Below are 19,322 nucleotides of genomic sequence, written 5' to 3' on the forward strand. Positions count from 1 at the left end.
AGAGGTCAAGACTGCAGTGAGCTGTGATCACACCACTGCATGCCAGCCTGGGTGACAGAGTGAGACCCTGTCTCAAGGGCAGGGGTCCGGGGAGAATAAATCAAACTCTTTAAGAATTTTTAAAAGTAATTTTATGAATTTCAATCAAAATTATAAGACTAGTACATGGAAACCTTGGCTTCTTTTGTTTATATTCTACCCATATTGTTGATTGTGTTAAAAGTGGCCATCTTTCAGGCTAGCTAGAATTGGTAAAACACAAAGGTCTTTAAAAATTTGAAATTGAATACTGTCATTGAACAGACCTGTCGCGATCACCCTTCAAGTATGAAAGATAGAGTTTAAGGGCAGTTGAACCCTGCTGGTTTGAATAATTTAAAGTTGGAAATAACTCTTTATGGGAAAAAGTTACCATAATAAACTCTGAAAGAAAAGGAATTTGTAGCATTTTTTAATAACCACAGAATGCAGCCAGAGTAAAATGCTCCCCTTTAAATGCTAAAACAACAGAAATCTCTCATTATCACTTAAATCTAATGATTCAAGATAATGGTTTATGTTTTATATGTTTTAAAATTTAGTACTATATCTATTATTAGAATTCTATTTGTATGTAAATTAAGGTTACTTTGTTAAATGTTTTCATTATTTTAAGGTTCCAGTAGGCAACAAAAGGAACATAATTTACTAACGGTGTTTATTTTATATGACTCTAACGTATGCATTTTGACCAAAAGTCATGGTAGACATTTGCGTTTCAAAATCGCTGTTGCTTCTTCAGCTGCACTGATCAGTTATGTTCACTAATTTTTGTATTGTTGGGCTATTAACAGTTCGCATGGACTCATGTCACTTTATTGATAACTGTCACTCAGTCACACCTTGTCATCCAAAATCTGTTTGAAGGCATGATATGGTAAGGCAACAGAATTATGCTGCTTAATAATTATGTCTTAGCACTTTTATAGCTCTTTAACATTGGACAATGTCTTGCAGATTTCTACTAAAATATGCTGTTTGTTGTTCCTATTCCATTAAACTATCTTACTGAGTTTTGCTTACTATTTGACATCTAAAGACAAAATGCTTCATTAACAACTGGATACCCTTCTTATTCAGGTTCCAAATATAGGAAGTTTCCATAAAAGACCCAAACAATTAATTACATTTTCAGGTGTTAATAAATCCTAATGTGACTTTTCACAAAAGATAGACTTTAAATATAATATTTATTAAGATATTATTTACATAGAATGCCAGAAAATATAAAACTTTGCCTGTTAGTAACTACTGTGAAGAAATGCATGTTTTTCTAGGTGAAAGGTAGGTAGGTTTTTTCCTTTGCTCCTATGTAGGAGTGGGTTTCCAGATTGTAGAAGTTAATTGCTCTATGGCAGTGGCTTGCATATTCAGAATGCATTTTTGTTAGGTAAAAATCATAAAACTTATTACTTAAAAATTAGTTGGAATGGAGAAAAAGCTTAAGATTTAGAAAAAGTGACCATATTTTTCCTACTCATTTTAAACTCATTAATTAAAATCTTTTACAGTTGATGGGGTTTGTCAAGATAAATTGTATTCCCTTGACAGCTTTATGCCTTTTTACCAAGGGTGTGGGTGTGTCTGTATGTCTGTGTGTCTCTGTGTGTATATGTGTGTGTGTAAGTAATTGGAATCATTTTAAGATTGTCTTTAATGTATTATGCAGACTTTTCATTGATGGGGCAGTTACTGAAGTAAGTAGGTTCTGCACATTCAGTAGGGTTTACTGAAATCATAAGCTAAGATATAATTAAAAATAATGGAGAATATGTATTAAGAACTCGATATAAATTTATCAGGTTATGCTCTGTCTAAAGAAATGACTCATTTTCATATTAAAAGGCTGGTTTTCTTAAGATTAGCTTTCAGCCTGCCTTTTATTTTTTATTATAACATGTTCCTCATAAAGCTAAAATGAAAACATCCATAACTGTAGAAATCAATAATTTAATATTTTCCTTAGCAGTATTTTCCTAGCGTGTTAGTTTATTTTTAGATTTTGCTCTGTTTAAATTGGTAAGTGGGCAAATTTGATTGATATTTATCATTTCTACTGTTTTGGCAAGTGTTATGTTCTGGCTAGGCTGCAGTGCAATCCAAAGGGTTATTCTGATAGCTCATTATGAATCGTAATCTGTGCGAATATTTGCCACTTACTCACATGAACTTTTTCCTGCTGACTTTTTTTTTTTTTTTTAAAAACAGGTTCCTTGTTCCAATATCAAGTGTTATCTGCAATGACATAACTGCTTACCTTTTTGGATTTTTTTTTGGGAGAACTCCATTAATTAAGGTAATGGAAAAATTTTATAAGCAAGCCACTATATAACCTTAAAGATTAGCCACTGGAGGACATTTCCAACAACTTATGCTGTTGTGCATCTTTTATTTCCAAGGTGCTTTGATTTTCCTTAGCTGCACGGTACAAAAGCAGCAAGCCATATTTCTCAATACTTCCTTCTGGGTTCTTCATCAGTTCTTCTGTTGGCTCCTCAGTAAGGGCATGACTCCATCAGTTGTCCTTCCTTCCTTCTTTCCTTCCTTCCCTCCTTCCCTCCTTTCTGTCTTTCTTTTCTTTCTTCATGTGGCTTCTTTTCTTTTCAGGAGATGGGGCCTTGCTTTGCCACCCAGGCTGGAGTACAGTAGTGTTATCATGGTTCACTGAAGCTTCCACCTCCTAGGCTCTAGCAATCCCCCCACCTCAGCCTCCCGGGTAGCTGGGGCTTCAGGTTCATGCCACCACACCCGGCTAATTTTTGTATTTTTTGTAGAGATAGAGTCTTGCCATGTTGTTCGGGCTTGTCTCAAACTCCTGGGCTCAAGCTGTCTGCCCATTCCAGCCTCCCAAAGTACTGGGATGAAAGGCCTGAGCCACCGCCCCTCGGCTCTGTGGCTTCTTTTTCTCGGCCATTGGTGCAGTTCTTCTTTATCTTCCTTTCCAGCAGGCCTATACACAAGCCTTTTCCTTGACTCTCCTCTCCCTTCAACCTGTAGCCTCACCTGTCCCCTTCTTTACCAAACTTTCTAAAAGAGATTATGTAATACCACCTTCACATCGTCATATCCATTTGTGGGACTTTTTATATCCAAACTCGTATCAAAAGATTTTGGGGCCCTACAATAAAATACTAATACAATACAAATAATAATGAAAGGGAAAGGAAAATACACCTGAGTAGGCCATGTTGTTTTGCTATGGAATTGGTTCTGTTTATGGGCAATGGAGGTAAAGAAGGAAATGAACTAAATTATATAGTTCTCATTCGGGAGAAGAAATAAACTAATTCTTCATGGAAATCAAATCATTTTCTAGAACTGATTTCTTCTAAAAGAGCTCTTATTTATTTTTATTTTTTGTTTTTATTTGTTTTTGGAGACAGAGTCTCGCCCTGTCACCCAGGCTGGAGTGCAGTGGTGCAATCTGGGTTCACTGCAACCTCCACCTCCTGGCTTCAAGTGATTCTCCTGCCTCAGCCTCTCAAGTATCTGGGATTACAGGCGTCTGCCACTATGCCTGGCTAATTTTAGTATTTTTAGTAGAGACAGGGTTTCACCATGTTGGCCAGGCTGGTCTAGAACTCCTGACCTCGAGTGATCTGCCCACCTTGACCTCCCAAAGTGCTGGGATTACAGGCATGAGCCACCACACCTGGCCTAAAAGAGCGTTTCATGTTGGAGTTTCAGATAAGATTCACACAATTCACATTATTGGTCAAAGTTTTTAATAATGTTCTGACAGACATATTATTACTTGGCTGTTTTGATATTATTATATGAAGGCAGTTTTGAAAGGACTGAGACAATTGTTCAGATATAAAGCCTTCTGTTTGTTCAGAGTGGTATGAGGGTAGTTTTGTATTACCAGAGGAATTTGTGGACTGCCTGTTCTTCCAAAAACCTCTGTAAACTCTACCCTTCTTGGGGAGGAGCTCACAGAGAGCATCTGCTAAGAGCATCAGCACACAGAGTGTTGGGCTGAGCTGTATAAGGATACTGGTAAGCAAGCTGTATATTTTTAAAACGTTTCTAAAGCTACTCCAGAGCACATGATTTATGTATTCAAGAGTTATACCCAGACTGAGAATTTTTCGGCTTGGGAAGCTGTATTAGTTCATTCTCACACTGCTATAAAGAAATGCCTGAGCTTTAAGTCGCTCATGGTTCTGCAGGCTGTACAGGAAGCATGGCTGGGGAGGCCTCAGGAAACTTACAATCTTGGTGGAAGGGGAAGCAGGCACATCTTACATGGTCAGAGCAGGAGAAAGTGGGAGAGTGAGGAGGTGCCACAAACTTTTCGACAACCAGATATCATGAGAACTCATGGGACAGCAGTAGGAGAATGGTGCTTAACCATTAGAAACCGCTTCCCTGATCCAGTCACCTCCCACCAGGCCCCACCTCTGACACTGAGGATTACAAGTTGACATGACATTTGGGTGGAGACACAGATCCAAACCATATCAGAAGCCTTCAAAAAGGCTGTTATAGCTGTGGAAGAATCTTAGCAACTGATTTTGAACACAGCCTTCCAGTGAATTTATCAGGCTGGGTTAGTCGTATAATATACTTAGATAATTGAACAATTAACCCCTAAATCTATATGATAGGCATCAATTTAATTTGATAAGCTATCTTTACAGTAATCAGCACTTTTGAATTTGAGTCTGCTCCTCCTGCATGGCAGTGATAGTGAATTACCCTAGGAGAAGGTATGTCTGTCCTTTCTCTGTGGCAGAATTGTTGTCAGATTTGTCAGGAAACGATTTCTGCCAACTGTCTTGGTTTGGGGCTCTATGAATATCAGGACAAGAAGTCTGTGAAGAGCTCCTATAGGTTAACCCATAACCCATTTTAATCTCCAGAGACTTCATTCTGATATTTGGTTTCTGTCCCTCATTAATGACCTGATAACCAAATCCCCCCAGACATCTCTTTATCTCCCCTGGGCAACAACTTTCACCTTCTACTCCTGAATCTTTTCCTTCTGCCCGACACCACTAACTTCTAGATTTTTTTCCGGATTCCTCTCCATGAATGGTCCATTGACTGGACCGCAATAGCCTGAATCCAACACAAACAATATCTTTTCTTTGAAGTACATGTTCCTATCTTCTTGGAGATGGACATAGGTTGTGAAAAAAGAGAGAAGGATATGTGAATACTTGAGCAAATACAGTATCTGGGGTTCTGGAGTATTTTGCCGTATCAGAAGGAAGTCTATGTTTATGTAGCATATTAGGAATATGTGAAAATTATATGTGCTAAAATGTCCATGTTTTGTTGTACTCATTCTATTTTTGGCCAATAGCGGGTCAATATTGACTGTGTGTACTTGGAACGAATATATCTCATTCTTATTCAAAGAACTTACACCAACTATTATCGGGTTTTATATTAGCATAAAAGTCATGGGACAGTTATTTTCGTATAGAGTTTATAGTCTTTTAAGAGACAAAACAAATTTAGGTCATTTAACATGAACAAACACATATTCACAGCGTCAAATATTTGAGGGTCTACTATGTGTTTAAATATTATTAGAGAGATTTTCAGTAGTAAATCAAGATCAGAGAAAAGGAAAAAGGGTTTTAAACTATTCCAATAAGAGAAAAAGTAAGAAGAGATGTACAGGTTATTGAGGAAACTCCTTGAACAGAGTTTGTATATATATATAATGTGAGTTTTGTGAGTACAGTAATGCTTTTTAATTTTATTTGCCCTTTTTTAGTTGTCTCCTAAAAAGACGTGGGAAGGATTCATTGGTGGTTTCTTTTCCACAGTTGTGTTTGGATTCATTGTGAGTATTACTAAGATTTTTATTTTATATACATTTTGAAATATGATACCAAGCTTATTAGTCTACTTTAAACCTAGAAAAATTAAACCACAAAATGCTAATAATGTATTTATTGAAACCTACTAAAAAGAACCAGTACTGTACCTCAGTAGCCCTTATCCTGGCTACATATAGAATCACCTGAGAAGCTTAAACAAAATCTGTGTCTCCACCTTATCCCAGGCCAATTAACACCCCCAGGTAATTCTAATGGCCATCCATGCTGTTGTGCTGTTGTGTTTGGTAGTTTCTAACAGCTATTCTGCCTTAGGTGTGGGGCACAAGTACTGGGACAGGTGGTGGCCTTGAGTAATAGCAGAGTATGCAAATACTGTTGAAAAGCTCTGCCTTCTTAAACACATGGTGGCCACTTGGCTCAGTGGGTGGTTACTGTTGTGGACCCAACATGCAAAAACAGTCTGTTAACTATAAATTATTAATATTCGCTTTTAGCATGTTAAATAGCTATTGTTTATGTTTTACAAATTAGTTTACAGTTATAGGATTTAGATTTTTATTAAAAGGTGTCCAGTGAGAATGAGAGTGTAGTACCATAGCTGGATATAAGATAAATATACAAAAAAGTACTGTCAGGAAGCTTAATTTTTCCTTGTTTCTGACAGCTGTAGTTACATTCTGTATCCAAATCTAGAGTACCTAGTAACAACATGAAGCATGGAGAGAGTGAATATACAAATAAATGGAAGTGTGCCATGATCCTGGATGGGGGAACCACCAGAATTCCTCCATTTAATTTATAAATTTAGTTCATTTGCAATGAAAATTTTAATAAAATGTGATAAAATTGTTCCAATGTTTTTGTGGTAGAATATTGATGAGATAATAATTGACAGATAGAAGAATGCAAAAGGATCCAATCTCATCCAATGTGTTTACAAAGTGAGAATAATTAAACATTATGAAGTTAAATAGTGTAAGAATTTGTTATTATCAAAGACTATCTTGAAAATACCACAGGAATAGCCATATCATTGGAAGAAAAGTAGGAGCTACCCTATAAGCATGTAAAGCATGACAAAATAATGGGGAAGGAAATTTCACATCTATAAGAAATTATATATACATAATATATATAATAATATGTAATCTATAGAATATATATTTTATATATATAATAAACTGGTTGTTTGGAAGCAAAATCAGTTTATATTCATTCCTAGTGTCTTGAATTTCTATTAATCATTCTGGAGCAGAATAACAGGGTGAATGGCTGCAAGAAAAAGAGAATAAGCTGTTGTCTAGCAATTTAAATTTATAACAGGATATTTTATTTTATGTATCTTACTTCCAAGGCTGAGGACATCTAGTTTTAAAAATTGCAGTGGTGTGGCCAGGGAAAGAATAATTTGGTCAAAGTTTTCTGGGCTGGCTAAGAACAGTGGTGTTTTTCACCTGTACTATTGTGTACTATTTTCAATGTAATGTTTAATTACTGGTTAATTATTAACTGATTAAATTAATATAAACTTTTGTGCAGTATACTTCAGTTCTTTATTCTCCTGTACCATATAATTGTGATTATGCAGAGATTACAATCTTATTGATTTCAAAAAAACTTTTTTTCTAATGGTCTTTTAAGTCTTTTACTAGGATAATTATGATCATTTAACTTTGAAAATACATAGCAAAATATTAAGACAGAAATTCTGGCATTCTATCTGTGGCCCTTCTGATGTATACCTTAAAAGATATATATTTAGTCAGTGTGTCATGAACTTTTGCTTTGTTTTTTGTTTTGTTTTGTTTTGAACACCAGGCTGCCTATGTGTTATCCAAATACCAGTACTTTGTCTGCCCAGTGGAATACCGAAGTGATGTAAACTCCTTCGTGACGGAATGTGAGCCCTCAGAACTTTTCCAGCTTCAGACTTATTCCCTTCCACCCTTTCTAAAGGCAGTGTTGAGACAGGTAGAGTAAAAGTTCAAGATAAACATAGTTAGAGATCTTTCACTCTGAAGATTAAGCTTCTTTTATTATTTATTTATTTATTTAATTTGTTTCTTTTTTTGAGACAGAATTTCCCTCTGTTGCCCAGGCTGGAGTATAGTGGCATAATCTCAGCTTACTGCAACCTTTGCCTACCAGGCTCAGGCGATTCTTATGCCTCAGCCTCCTGAGTAGCTGGGATTACAGGCACTCACCACCACACCTGGTTAACTTTTGTATTTTAAGTAGAGACAGGTGTCGCCATGTTGGCCAATGTGGTCTCAAACTCCTGGCCTCAAGTGATCCACCTGCTTAGCCTCCCAAGGTGCTGGGATTACAAGCGTGAGCCATTTGTGCCTGGCCTGAAGATTAAGCTTTCTTTAAAAGTGGGATTCAGATTTGTACAAGAAACTGACTTCTGTAGAATTTTTAATTCCTTGATATAGCAGTGGTTTTAGTGTTAACTTAAATCAAATGGATGAGAACGACTTACAAATCAAATGGATCCAATGGTTTTGAATGTGTTTCTCATATCACTGACATCAATTGACTCAATTTAAAACTTAAAATTCACCAGTTTACCGAGTCCATGATTTTTAGAGGATATTTATTATGGATAGAAAGTTGCTGCTTCTACAAATCAGTTTTCCTTCCAAACACACAGTGCCTTCATTTAAAGGTATCTTGGAGGCCTTGCACTGGAGGATGTCGACATGCTCTCTAGTAGAACCCTCCTGATCTGTGTCATCAGGTCTGGTGAGTGGCTGGTTAAAGTGAGGAATCAAATAATAGCATGTGTGTCTGTATCTTTGTGTGCACACATGTACACGTTTGTAAAGTAAAATCCATAATTTTTGAGAAGCAACTTAACAAATTATTTCTCTCCCTCAGTGCTCAGTACATGGTTTCCAAGAACTTTTTGAATGTCCAAGCCATCTGTTACTTGTTATAAAACTTTTTATACTGCTGGTGTTTGATTAGGAGCAAGGCTATTGCTTTGAGAACAGGTCAAAAAATTGATGTTTCTGCCGGGCACAGTGGCTTACACCTGCAATACCAGCACTTTGGGAGGCTGAGGCAGGTGGATCTCCTGAGATCAGGAGTTCCAGACCAGCCTGACCAAAAGGTGAAACCCCATCTCTACTAAACATAAAAAATTAGGCAGACGTGGTGGCATACACCTGTAATTCCAGCTACTTGGGAAGCTGAGGCAGGAGAATCACTTGAACCTGGGAGGTAGATGTTGCAGTGAGCTGAGATTGCACCATTGCACTCTAGCCTGGGCAATAAGAGCGAAACTCCACTTGAAAAAAAAAAAAAATTTGGTGTCTCAAAATCTTTCTTCAACCACACCCATTTTGCACTGTCTGTAAGTTGTAGTTTCAGATTATTTAAAAAGGAGCAAGAACTACAAATTTGCAAGATAATTTGACTACAAAATTCTTTTTATGATTGTCTCTCCAAATCTTTAGTGATTGTCTCACTGATGCTCATTTTGATAATCTTCTTTAAGCAACTTATTTTTGTGTTTTTCCACAGCATTCGTCATAGTTTTAGAGAAAAGTCCAACTTTTCCCTTATTTTATCATATAAAATTAAAGTGAAATAAAATACAATGTTAAATTATATAGTTACAGAAACAAAATATTACTGGTTTAAAAAAATTTGGAAAATAACACAGCTGATTCTTGGTAAGAAGTAAAGTTCCTAGACAACCTGGAAGGTAGACTACCAAGCTGCAAGATTTCAGTGTGCCAGTTGCCTGTCATTATGCTTACAGAGAGAAGGGAAAGTGCTGGCTAAGTAGACGATGGTACAGAAGGCTTACAATAGACTTTTCTTCTATGATCCTTAAAGTTTGAAAAATTAACAAAAATGTGGTACATGCTTTGACTTACTATTTTTACAATGGTTCTTAGATCAGGTGGCATGTTCAAATACAATTTCAATGAAATTAGCCCCTCTCCTCCCCTTCTTTTCTCTCTTTAGGAAAGAGTGAGCTTGTACCCTTTCCAGATCCACAGCATTGCTCTGTCAACCTTTGCATCTTTAATTGGCCCATTTGGAGGCTTCTTTGCCAGTGGATTCAAAAGAGCCTTCAAAATCAAGGTGTGTGTTTAGATTCTGTGTTATATTATTAGAGAATCTAATTAGAGAATGTAACCTAGTTGAAATTTGGTTAGCTCATGATCTACATTAAGCCCCTAGGCAACAACTTTTGTATCCTGTTTGTTTCGACCTCACAGAAATGCTGCCACGCTGATCTGAATGTATTCTTTCTTGTTAGGTTTGTGATACTATGTTAATACATTTTAAGTGTCATGTCAGTTTCCTTTATAGAAATGGCATGTGTCCTTTAGTGTTGGAATAGACCCAGAATCTTGGTCTTTCAAGTGCTCACCCAAGAATCCAGCCATGAATCATCTGAAGTTTAGTGTTTTACTACAGTCTCACTTGAAGGGACACACAGAAGAACCTTTGGCTATGTAACCGTCCATTCTGCTAAGTCAGGTGTCATCACACTCTTTCTGTAAAGGGCAAACAATAAGTTTATTAGGATGTGCAGACCATATATTCTATCACAGCGTCTCAATCCTGAACCCTGCTGTTGCAGTCAGAAAGCCCCCCATGGACAATATGTCAATGCATGGGCATGGCTGCATTTAATGCAACTTTATTTATAAAAATAGGTCGTGGCCTGGATCTGATCTATGGGACATACTTTTCTGACCCCTGTTCCAGATACCTAAAATTATCCTGTGTATTAGGTTAAATCATCATAAAGTGATATGTTATCTCAGCAATTTTATCTCAGCCTCCCTCACATGGCTGAAGCACCATCTGGGGTTAGAGAGTGGCTATGGAAAGTGGGGTGGTCAGGGAAAGCCTTTCTGAGGAGGTGAGATTTGAGAAAAGAAGTCCTGCAGAGAAAACTAAGAAGAGAGTTCCAGAGCGTACAGAGGAGTGGAGGAGGTTAGCCTGTTTGAAGGTGAGCAAGAACAGTGTGGCTGTGGTTGAGAGTAGGAGATGAGACCACAGAGTTTGGTGGGGCCAGATCACACGTGGCCTACAGGTCAGGGAATGAGTGAACTCAGCGAGCGTTTGCCAGTGGGAAGCTACTATGTAAGATGCAATGCAGTATACAAAAACATACAAGATGTTGTTCCTGTTCTAAAGATGTTCACCTCCTACTAGGGAAGATAATACACATCCCCAGAGAACTACAGCAACAGCTGTGCAGGATGAGTATCTTGCAAAGGCTGTAACAGCAAAGTGGCATTGGGTTACTGTGGCTCTCTTATGCTTTGACTAGTAAGGAAGAGAAGGAGGGAAATGGGTTGGCAAAAATTAACCAAAGACTTTTTCAGTAATTGTTTTAAAAAGAAAAATATTATATTAAGAATGGTATTTTCTTTAATGGTCTCCAATCCAAGGTTTTTTGTTAAATGGTGAGATTTTTTTTTGCATGTTGGAAACCAAGCAGCTATTGTTGTTGTAGTTTAAATATTTTTAGGGTGCCCGAGTGAACTAGAAGGGCAGTTAGTCGTGTCTGTTTCCCAGGCACCCAGATATGGGAACCTACCTGTACAGGGGCAATTTGCAGAGGCTTACTACCCATTCCCTCAGGGTGGCCATTTAACGGACTAATGCGTCCCAGATGGGCTCACTGTAATTTTATTTTTTACTCTAACACTTAAAAAAAGAAGAAATATTTATCATAGTAGTAAAATGTTTATTTCAGAGTAAGAACTATTGGGATAAACAAGTTAGAACCAGTTGTACATCTTTTAACAACACTAAAATAGCTCCCCAAACAGCTTATGGTTAAAAAGAAAACTAGGCTATAACAAAATTAGATTAGTAATAGCTAATAGAATTTTTATTTAGAAGTTTTATTAACAAAAGTAAGTGCTAGATTTAATTAATGTTTAATGAATGAATGCTGTGGGTCAATTCAGAAATCATTCTAAAAGAAGCATGTATTTGGAAGTCGTGGTTTTAATCTGCTGGATGTGTTCTAATAAGTTTTTATTTAGGGAAAAAAATCCAATAGTAATGTATTTTCGTTAGAGTGAGTCCATGATGCCAAAGAGACACAGATAGGAATTTTGTAGCAGGTGATTTTTTGAAAATTTGCTAATATATTTGTTTGTTTCTAAAGGATTTTGCAAATACCATTCCTGGACATGGTGGGATAATGGACAGATTTGATTGTCAGTATTTGATGGCAACTTTTGTACATGTGTACATCACAAGTTTTATAAGGTACTTTTACATTTAACACATTTTTTTAGATGATTTCTTTGAGTTCTCATTTCCATCAACATTAGTTTGAGTAAGTTAATAACTTTTTCCATCAGTGGTAATCTACAATATTAAAGCAAGTGGTGGCTACTGGAATTAGAGTCTTGAGCAGGATGGTTAACTTGTAATCATTTTACCTACACTTGAACAACTTAAAAAAAGATAGTATTTGTTATGGTCCTGGACCATGTTAAAGACCGAATTAATGTGGATGGTATAGGATTTGAAACTTGAGGAGATTTAATTTCTCAACTGTGGGCATTGCAATGATCATGAATACTAAAAATTACAAAGGAAGACAATGAAATGCATCCAGTCTACCAATTATTACTTGAGTGCCTGCCATGTTGTAGAATGTTCTAGGGACAAATATGGCAGAGGACAAAACAAACCAAATCTCTGCCCCCATAGCTTCTTGTTTGGAGGTTGAAAGAAGAATGATGAGAAAGAGACAACAAACAAATAAATATAGTTTGTTAGATGGTATTAAGTGTCACACAGAAAAATAAAGCAGGCCGAGGGGATCATGCTTGTGTGTGTAGGGGCTGGCTGCTGGGTGAGTGGATGCATATTGCCATTTTATAAAGGGTGGTTTATTCTTGTTATTAAACCTTAATGTTTTGGATCTGCCTTGAAATACCAACTTGGGTGTGAAGGCTTAACATCGACTGCATGTTAACTTTATTTTCTGTGGTCTCTACTGGGGGCCCAGAAGGCGGAACACTTATTAATAATAGTACCTGAGCCATAGAAAACATGGATTTCCTTCATAGTACTTGGAAGGAAATTCATATTTAGCGAACCCTAAATACACATTTTAAATATGTACCACAGTAGTGTGAGAATTTTCATGTTAACTATTTTTGAGAGACAGTCTTGATAGGAGTTTATCAGTTTCATTAATCTTTTCAAAAATATCAACTCCTGGCTTTGTTAATTTTCTCTACTGTAAATTTTTTACTTCATTGATTTCTCCTCTCATCTCATTCCTTTGCCTTTTTAAAATGTTCAATTTGCTGTTCTTTTTTTAATTCTGGAGATGAGCTTAGATTATTGATTTTTAGCCTTCTTGTCTAATTTATCCATTGAAGACTATTAAGTATTGCTTTATCCTCTTCCTACAAGTTGTGATATTTGTGTTTTCATTATTTAGTTACATATGTTTTCTGATTTCCAGTATTATATCTTCTTTAACACATGGGTTATTTAGAAGCATATTCATTAGTTTTCAAACAAATGGAGATTTTCTCACTTTCCTCCCTTAATTCCACTGTGGTCGGAAAACATACTCTGTGGTTTGAGTATTTTATAATTTTTGCAATCTACTTTGTGGTGCAGCGTGTTGTCTATTTTCTGGTACATGCTCCATGTGCAAAGGTGTATTCTGTAGTCTTGGGTTGTAGTTTTGTCTGTGTCAGTTAGGTGAGGTTTAATTAAATCTTCGGTACTGATTTTTGTTTATTTGTTTTTCTGTTTGTTTGGTCTGCTTGTTGTATCACTTACTAACAGAGCTTTGTTAAAGTCTCTCATTGTGATTGTAAATGTATCTATTTTTATTTGTAGTTCTACAAATATTTGCTTTATATATTTTGAGGTTGCATTAGGTATATACAAATTTAGGATTATCATATCTCTCCGTTGAATTGATCCTTTTGTCATTATATAATGTCTGTCTTTACTGCTTGCCTTAAAGTCTATTTTGTTGAATATTAGAATAGCAATGTCAGCTTTCTTTTGGTCAGTGTTTGCATGGTATTTCTTTGTCTCTCCTTTTATTTTTAACATTCCCTTTTCCTCATATTTAATGTGTGTTTCTTTTTTCTAGTAAGCATATAGCTGATTTTTTTCCCTGTTTTATTTATAAGACAGTTGACAGTCTTTATCCTTTTAATGAGACTATTTAACTTATTTGCATATTATTTATTGATCTATTTGGGTATTGGTAATTAGTGGTTAAATCCTTAGAACTTTGTTTTCAGAATATGGCAGCTTTTTAGGGCATTAACTCATATGCTTTCTTTTTAAAAAAAAAAAAAAAAATGCTGTTCTCTCAGTAGGGAGATGTCATGCTGAGCCATGTTGTCCACCATTTGAAAGCAGCTATTTAGACTGTTAGAAGACAGTGAGAGTGCCAGGATGCAACTCGCTGGGAGCACCTGCTGACACAATTTTGCATTTAGCTGAACTTGCTAAAGCAGCCTTCCTTTTCTCTGTGGGTCACTTCTCGGGGTTTATGCTGTGAAGTTGCTGACTCTTTTAAAGAAATGAAATAAGACGAACAGTGTCCTGATCTGAGTGTGAAAGGCATATGGCCGCAGTTTTTTGACAGATGAGTTGAGCCACATGCGTGAAGATGACCCATGGTGGGATGGCTCATCTGGCCTCTTGTGCAATTTGTTAAGTCGAAGATTTTCAGAGTAAATAGTTCCTCTGCTCATCCTCATTGTGGTAACACTAAATAGACATTTCTTTGTTGCTGGAATTTCTACTTCCTATAATTCTATGTGAACAATCTTTATTGTAAGTCATACATTTACCCACATAAATGTCTGTCTTAGAATTCTGTGCCATCCGTGTACATTACTTGTATGTTGCTTTTTCCCATTGGATTTTAAAGCAGATCTTTTATTTTGTTTGTTTTTTTTATTGGAGTTTACCTAGGACTGTCTTTGAACAAAGACGATGGCACCTATATCACTGGTAAGGGGCTTCAGTGCCAGGCTCAGAACTTTTGTGTTCTGACTCTTTGAACATTCATAGCTCCTTGGAGATATTTTTCAACAAAGTACCTTTCATCATCTGAAGTTTCTTTGAAGTTAAAAATTTCAATTATATTTTCATGCCCTCTTTATGGTTTGTCCTGTGTTCACCAGGCTCCTTTCCTTAGAGAATAGTTTTTGTGTCTCATTCAATCTCAAGATTTGCCATTTATCCCCACCTTTAACTTTGGTTGCCCTTTCAAGAACTTTTGTAGAACTTAGATCTGCACACCTTCAGTTGCCTTATATTGCTCTTTTGTTTTGTGTTTGTGCATTCTTTCTCCCTCTCTGCTGTATGCTTCTCAAAGCAGAATAGTTCTGGCTGTTTATCCCCTTGACACTAACACTGCACATTAAAGTGAGCTGTTATCACTTTAATAACAGCTACTCTACACTGAAAGGAATGGTTTGTTTTAAATTGGGGGTATACGCTTCACTTATCCCTATTAAAATAACACAAACCTGTCTTCTTTGCCTTATAATTAGGGGCCCAAATCCCAGCAAAGTGCTACAGCAGTTGTTGGTGCTTCAACCAGAACAGCAGTTAAATATATATAAAACCCTGAAGACTCATCTCATTGAGAAAGGAATCCTGCAACCCGCCTTGAAGGTATAATTTGATCCAGAGAAGGAAGGACTGACAAGAAGGAATTCTTCAGAAAAACACTGACAGATGTTTTGTAAATTGTACAGAAAAATAGTTAAAAATGCAATAGATTGAAGTTTTGGAGATATGTTTCTCTCTGAAATTACTGTGAATATTTAACAAACACTTACTTGATCTATGTTATGAAATAAGTAGCAAATTGCCAGCAAAATGTCTTGTACCTTTTCTAAAGTGTATTTTCTGATGTGAACTTCCTTCCCCTTGCTAGGTTTCATAATTTAAAGACTGGTATTTAAAAGAGTCAAACACTACAAAATGAGTAAGTTGAGGATGTTTTAAGATTGCACCTGGCACTGTGCCTTTTTGCACAAATATTTACTTCTGCACTTGGAGCTGCTCTTAATTTTAGCAAAATGTTTTATGCAAGGCACAATAGGAAGTCAGTTCTCCTGCACTTCCTCCTCATGTAGTCTGGAGTACTTTCTAAAGGGCTTAGTTGGATTTAAAAAAAAAAAAGTTTGTCTGCTTTTCAAAGAAGTAACCATTTGCCAGGGGAAAACATTCTGCTTTTAGGTAGTTTCAAAATTCAGGGGAGGGAGCCTGAAATTTTTGCCATGATTGGTTTGTTAGAGCAGGCATCAAACTACTTCTGATAAAATTGATTGGAAGATCACGACCTCGCAAAAACTTTTCAAGAGCAACAAGCAAGAATTCTGCTGTGAAGAACACAGTGTATGGATCCTCCGCAGATTATCTCAACAGAGGACAGTAGCTCAGGAGGCAGCGTCAAACAGTGACCTGTGGCCTGGGCCATCTCTTGGTCATGTGTTTCACTTTTCCTTGTTGCCCTGTGAACTGGCTTCCATGGTTCTGTAGGGTAGTGAGTCGAGGTTGTGGCTGCAGCAGAGCAGAAGATGCTCGCCCGAGTGGGAGTGACCCACCCCCGTGTCCCTGCTGCCTCACTCCTGGCTTCTACTGCAGCCCTTTGTAGACTCACCTCGCAAGAAGGAAGATCTGCCTGGAGACCTGATCCCAGTCCAGCTTTTTGGTCGTAGGTCATCTTTGTCCCATTGCTCTTTTGCATCATGTCATAAAATTTGACGATATCAGCTGATTATTTTTTCTTCCAAGAATGAAAATCAAGCAGAATTGATTCCTACAAGGAAAAAAAAGCACACGAATGCCAAACCTTTCCTTTGGTGGACTGGACACTAACCAGATGAGAGTAAATTTCTTATCCGTGGACATATGTAAGCTACTGCTGCTGTGTGCTCTCCACAGCCATATTTATTGTATTAAACAATCAGCACTAAACCTTCAAAACTTGCCCAGTGCTCCTAGTTAAATGTTCAGAGGGGAGAAATAGATATATTTTAAATAATGTTTTGCTAATGAAAAGAGTAAATATTTTTGTTTAAATCAGCAAAAACTTTCCATTATTTTATATTTCCGTCTGACTACTATACCTAAAACAAAAGATTGCCGCTATACCCGGGTTCCACTGATGCAGTCAGCTAGCAGCCTCATCACATGCACACGTGATTAGACATAGGTGCACTCAGTACCAAGAGTGCATTTTATGGTCCAGCATACACTCCATTGATTCATCATCACTGCATGCGTTCAGCCAGTGTATCTCACACTACCCGTGTAAATCTAAAACTGGTACTGGCAATGTTAGTAGAGGAGGCATTGATCACATTTAAAATCAGGCCACTTACAAGTTTAATTTTCAACATCTCATGTTTTTATTTGTCCCATTACAGCTTCAAATGTTGGTCATAAAAAAAATTTAAGCTACTAAAGTTTAAAGAATAAAATGAAAATTTTGTGATAGGAACATACATTAAAAACTCAGTAGTTTGCATGAGTAAGAACTCCTTGAGATACACAGATTCCCCCCACATTTGTATTTAAAATAATTGGTGAGGCATTGAGATACAGAATTATAAGAAAGCATTACTGAATATGTGTGTTATAAAGTCAATATTATAAACAAAATATGGAGCTAGAAATATTTGGGATCACAGTAATAGCTTTTCACAAATATACTTTTAGAGTTGAATGTACGTTATCTTATATGTAAAAAAGCAAATTCTTAATTTTAACGGAGCTCTCGATTGACCTTTTCAGCATACTTTTATAGCATGTATATTGAAATAGAATATATTTTAGCAAAAGGTTGCCATAAAACTCTTGACTTGGCTCATTTTGATATTTGCACTGTGAAGAGGGCTTAAATTCCAATGTAGCAATATGCTGGTACAAAAATGAAAAACTGGGAAGTTCTTTCACAGTAATGCCTAATTGTTCCAAATTTGCTATATTTGGAGGTGCTCTACTGGTACTTCCTGCTTGACTCTCTGACCTGTGGGATGCACATTCTTCCTCAACGCTTTTTCCTTTTGGTGGTGACGTATGTTCACTATCTGAGAGTAAAAGACCATACACGCCCCTCTTTTTAAAATTAATAGTATCTCTTCCTTTTCACTTTGGTTTGAAGAAAGATAGTGTCACCTTGTTCCATGAAAAAGAAAAAGCATAAACAGTGTATATTTAGGGTATATGGGTGATAGCTTATGATATGTGTCAATCAGTTCTCTGAATCTTTTACTGAAACTGAGATAGGAAAATAAAACTGAAACAAATCATATTCGACTTTGTTGTGCCATTTTCTCATTGGAGAAGAAATACGCAACCAGTATTTACAGAATAATGACGGATATATGTAAGTCTTGTATCGTGTCTATTCCATCACCAGCACCTACAGTGACATCTTCAGGGCTGGGATAAAATAAGTTCTGGTGATTACCAAACATCTGTATTTGTTGAGAGGCAATGTCCTCTTAATACAAAGAGTACTGAACTTTTATGGTATTAGCACAGTTTGTAATTACACGTGTATTTTTGTGAATCTCTGAATAATGTGTGTCCCTTACTAGAGCTTTAAGCTATACAGAGGCCAGATGAAGTCGGTTTGGGTTGGCCACTGCATACTCAGTGTCTGGCATGATGCCTGCTCTCTGTAGGCTCTCCAGCTTCTGAAATGCACAAGCTTGGAGCTTGGTCTAAAGACCCAGCTATACACATTCCCTCTTGTCTCTAGGACACCTCCTATCCCCTTCCCCAGACCTTTTATTTTGCAGAGTTCTAAGGTGGGCCTCATTATTCCTAGCTAATAGGGTTGTTTTAAGGATTCAGGGAAAACTCATATTGTCCAGCATTGAATAGCTGATTAGCAATTCTTAGTTTCCTTCCCTCCTTCCTGTCTGCTTCTCTTCCATTGCCTGTCTGCAATAGGAAACGACAGGTTATAGGACTGAGCAGAAAAGTAACCACCGCTTTGGCCACGTCTGCTTCAGCTGGTGGGTAACGGAAGTGTTCCATGACTGATAGAAAAACCATTGATCCACTTCAGCAAACCCGAAATGACTACCTGACCCAGCACTATGCTTTGTTCTCACATGACGAAAAACCTTAGAACTAGTAGTTTTCTGCCTAGTCACAGAAACAGACAGGTACAGAAGTGAATGTCATTTGAAGTGGATATTGATCAGAGTGATGACAGATATATAAACCAGGTGTGTGGGAACACAGGTGACCACCATCTGACCTCCATAAGACCTGTCTTTCCTGACCATAGTCTATAGCCAGATCTTTCTGCCCCCCTCTTGAAGCTTATAAAGTTTAAAATTCACTCCTTGAAGAGGGGCTGTGGAGATTTGGGAATCTTTAGTAGCTGCAAAGAAAAATCAGGTCTAGATAATTTAGCCAAAATCAGAAGCCATTCCTACCTTAATCTCATCGTTTTCCTGTACAGAAACG

The 19,322-nt window shown here is 37.0% G+C and overlaps 1 protein-coding gene across 1 annotated transcript in view; it reads left to right on the forward strand.

Moving 5' to 3' along the window:
- Positions 1-18,150, forward strand: part of CDS1 (CDP-diacylglycerol synthase (phosphatidate cytidylyltransferase) 1) — a 53,032-nt gene extending 34,882 nt beyond the window's left edge. Inside the window, exons 7-13 of the mRNA XM_011985447.1 lie at positions 834-916; positions 2,248-2,335; positions 5,771-5,839; positions 7,656-7,808; positions 9,816-9,935; positions 11,989-12,092; positions 15,377-18,150. Coding sequence (XP_011840837.1) covers positions 834-916; positions 2,248-2,335; positions 5,771-5,839; positions 7,656-7,808; positions 9,816-9,935; positions 11,989-12,092; positions 15,377-15,506 — 747 coding nt within the window. The 3' untranslated portion in view covers positions 15,507-18,150. The remainder of the gene's footprint in view (positions 1-833; positions 917-2,247; positions 2,336-5,770; positions 5,840-7,655; positions 7,809-9,815; positions 9,936-11,988; positions 12,093-15,376) is intronic.
- Positions 18,151-19,322: the final 1,172 nt, after the last annotated feature.

Source organism: Mandrillus leucophaeus, unplaced genomic scaffold, assembly GCF_000951045.1.
Source record: "Mandrillus leucophaeus isolate KB7577 unplaced genomic scaffold, Mleu.le_1.0 Scaffold283, whole genome shotgun sequence".
In the NCBI taxonomy this organism is placed as follows: Eukaryota; Metazoa; Chordata; class Mammalia; order Primates; family Cercopithecidae; genus Mandrillus; species Mandrillus leucophaeus.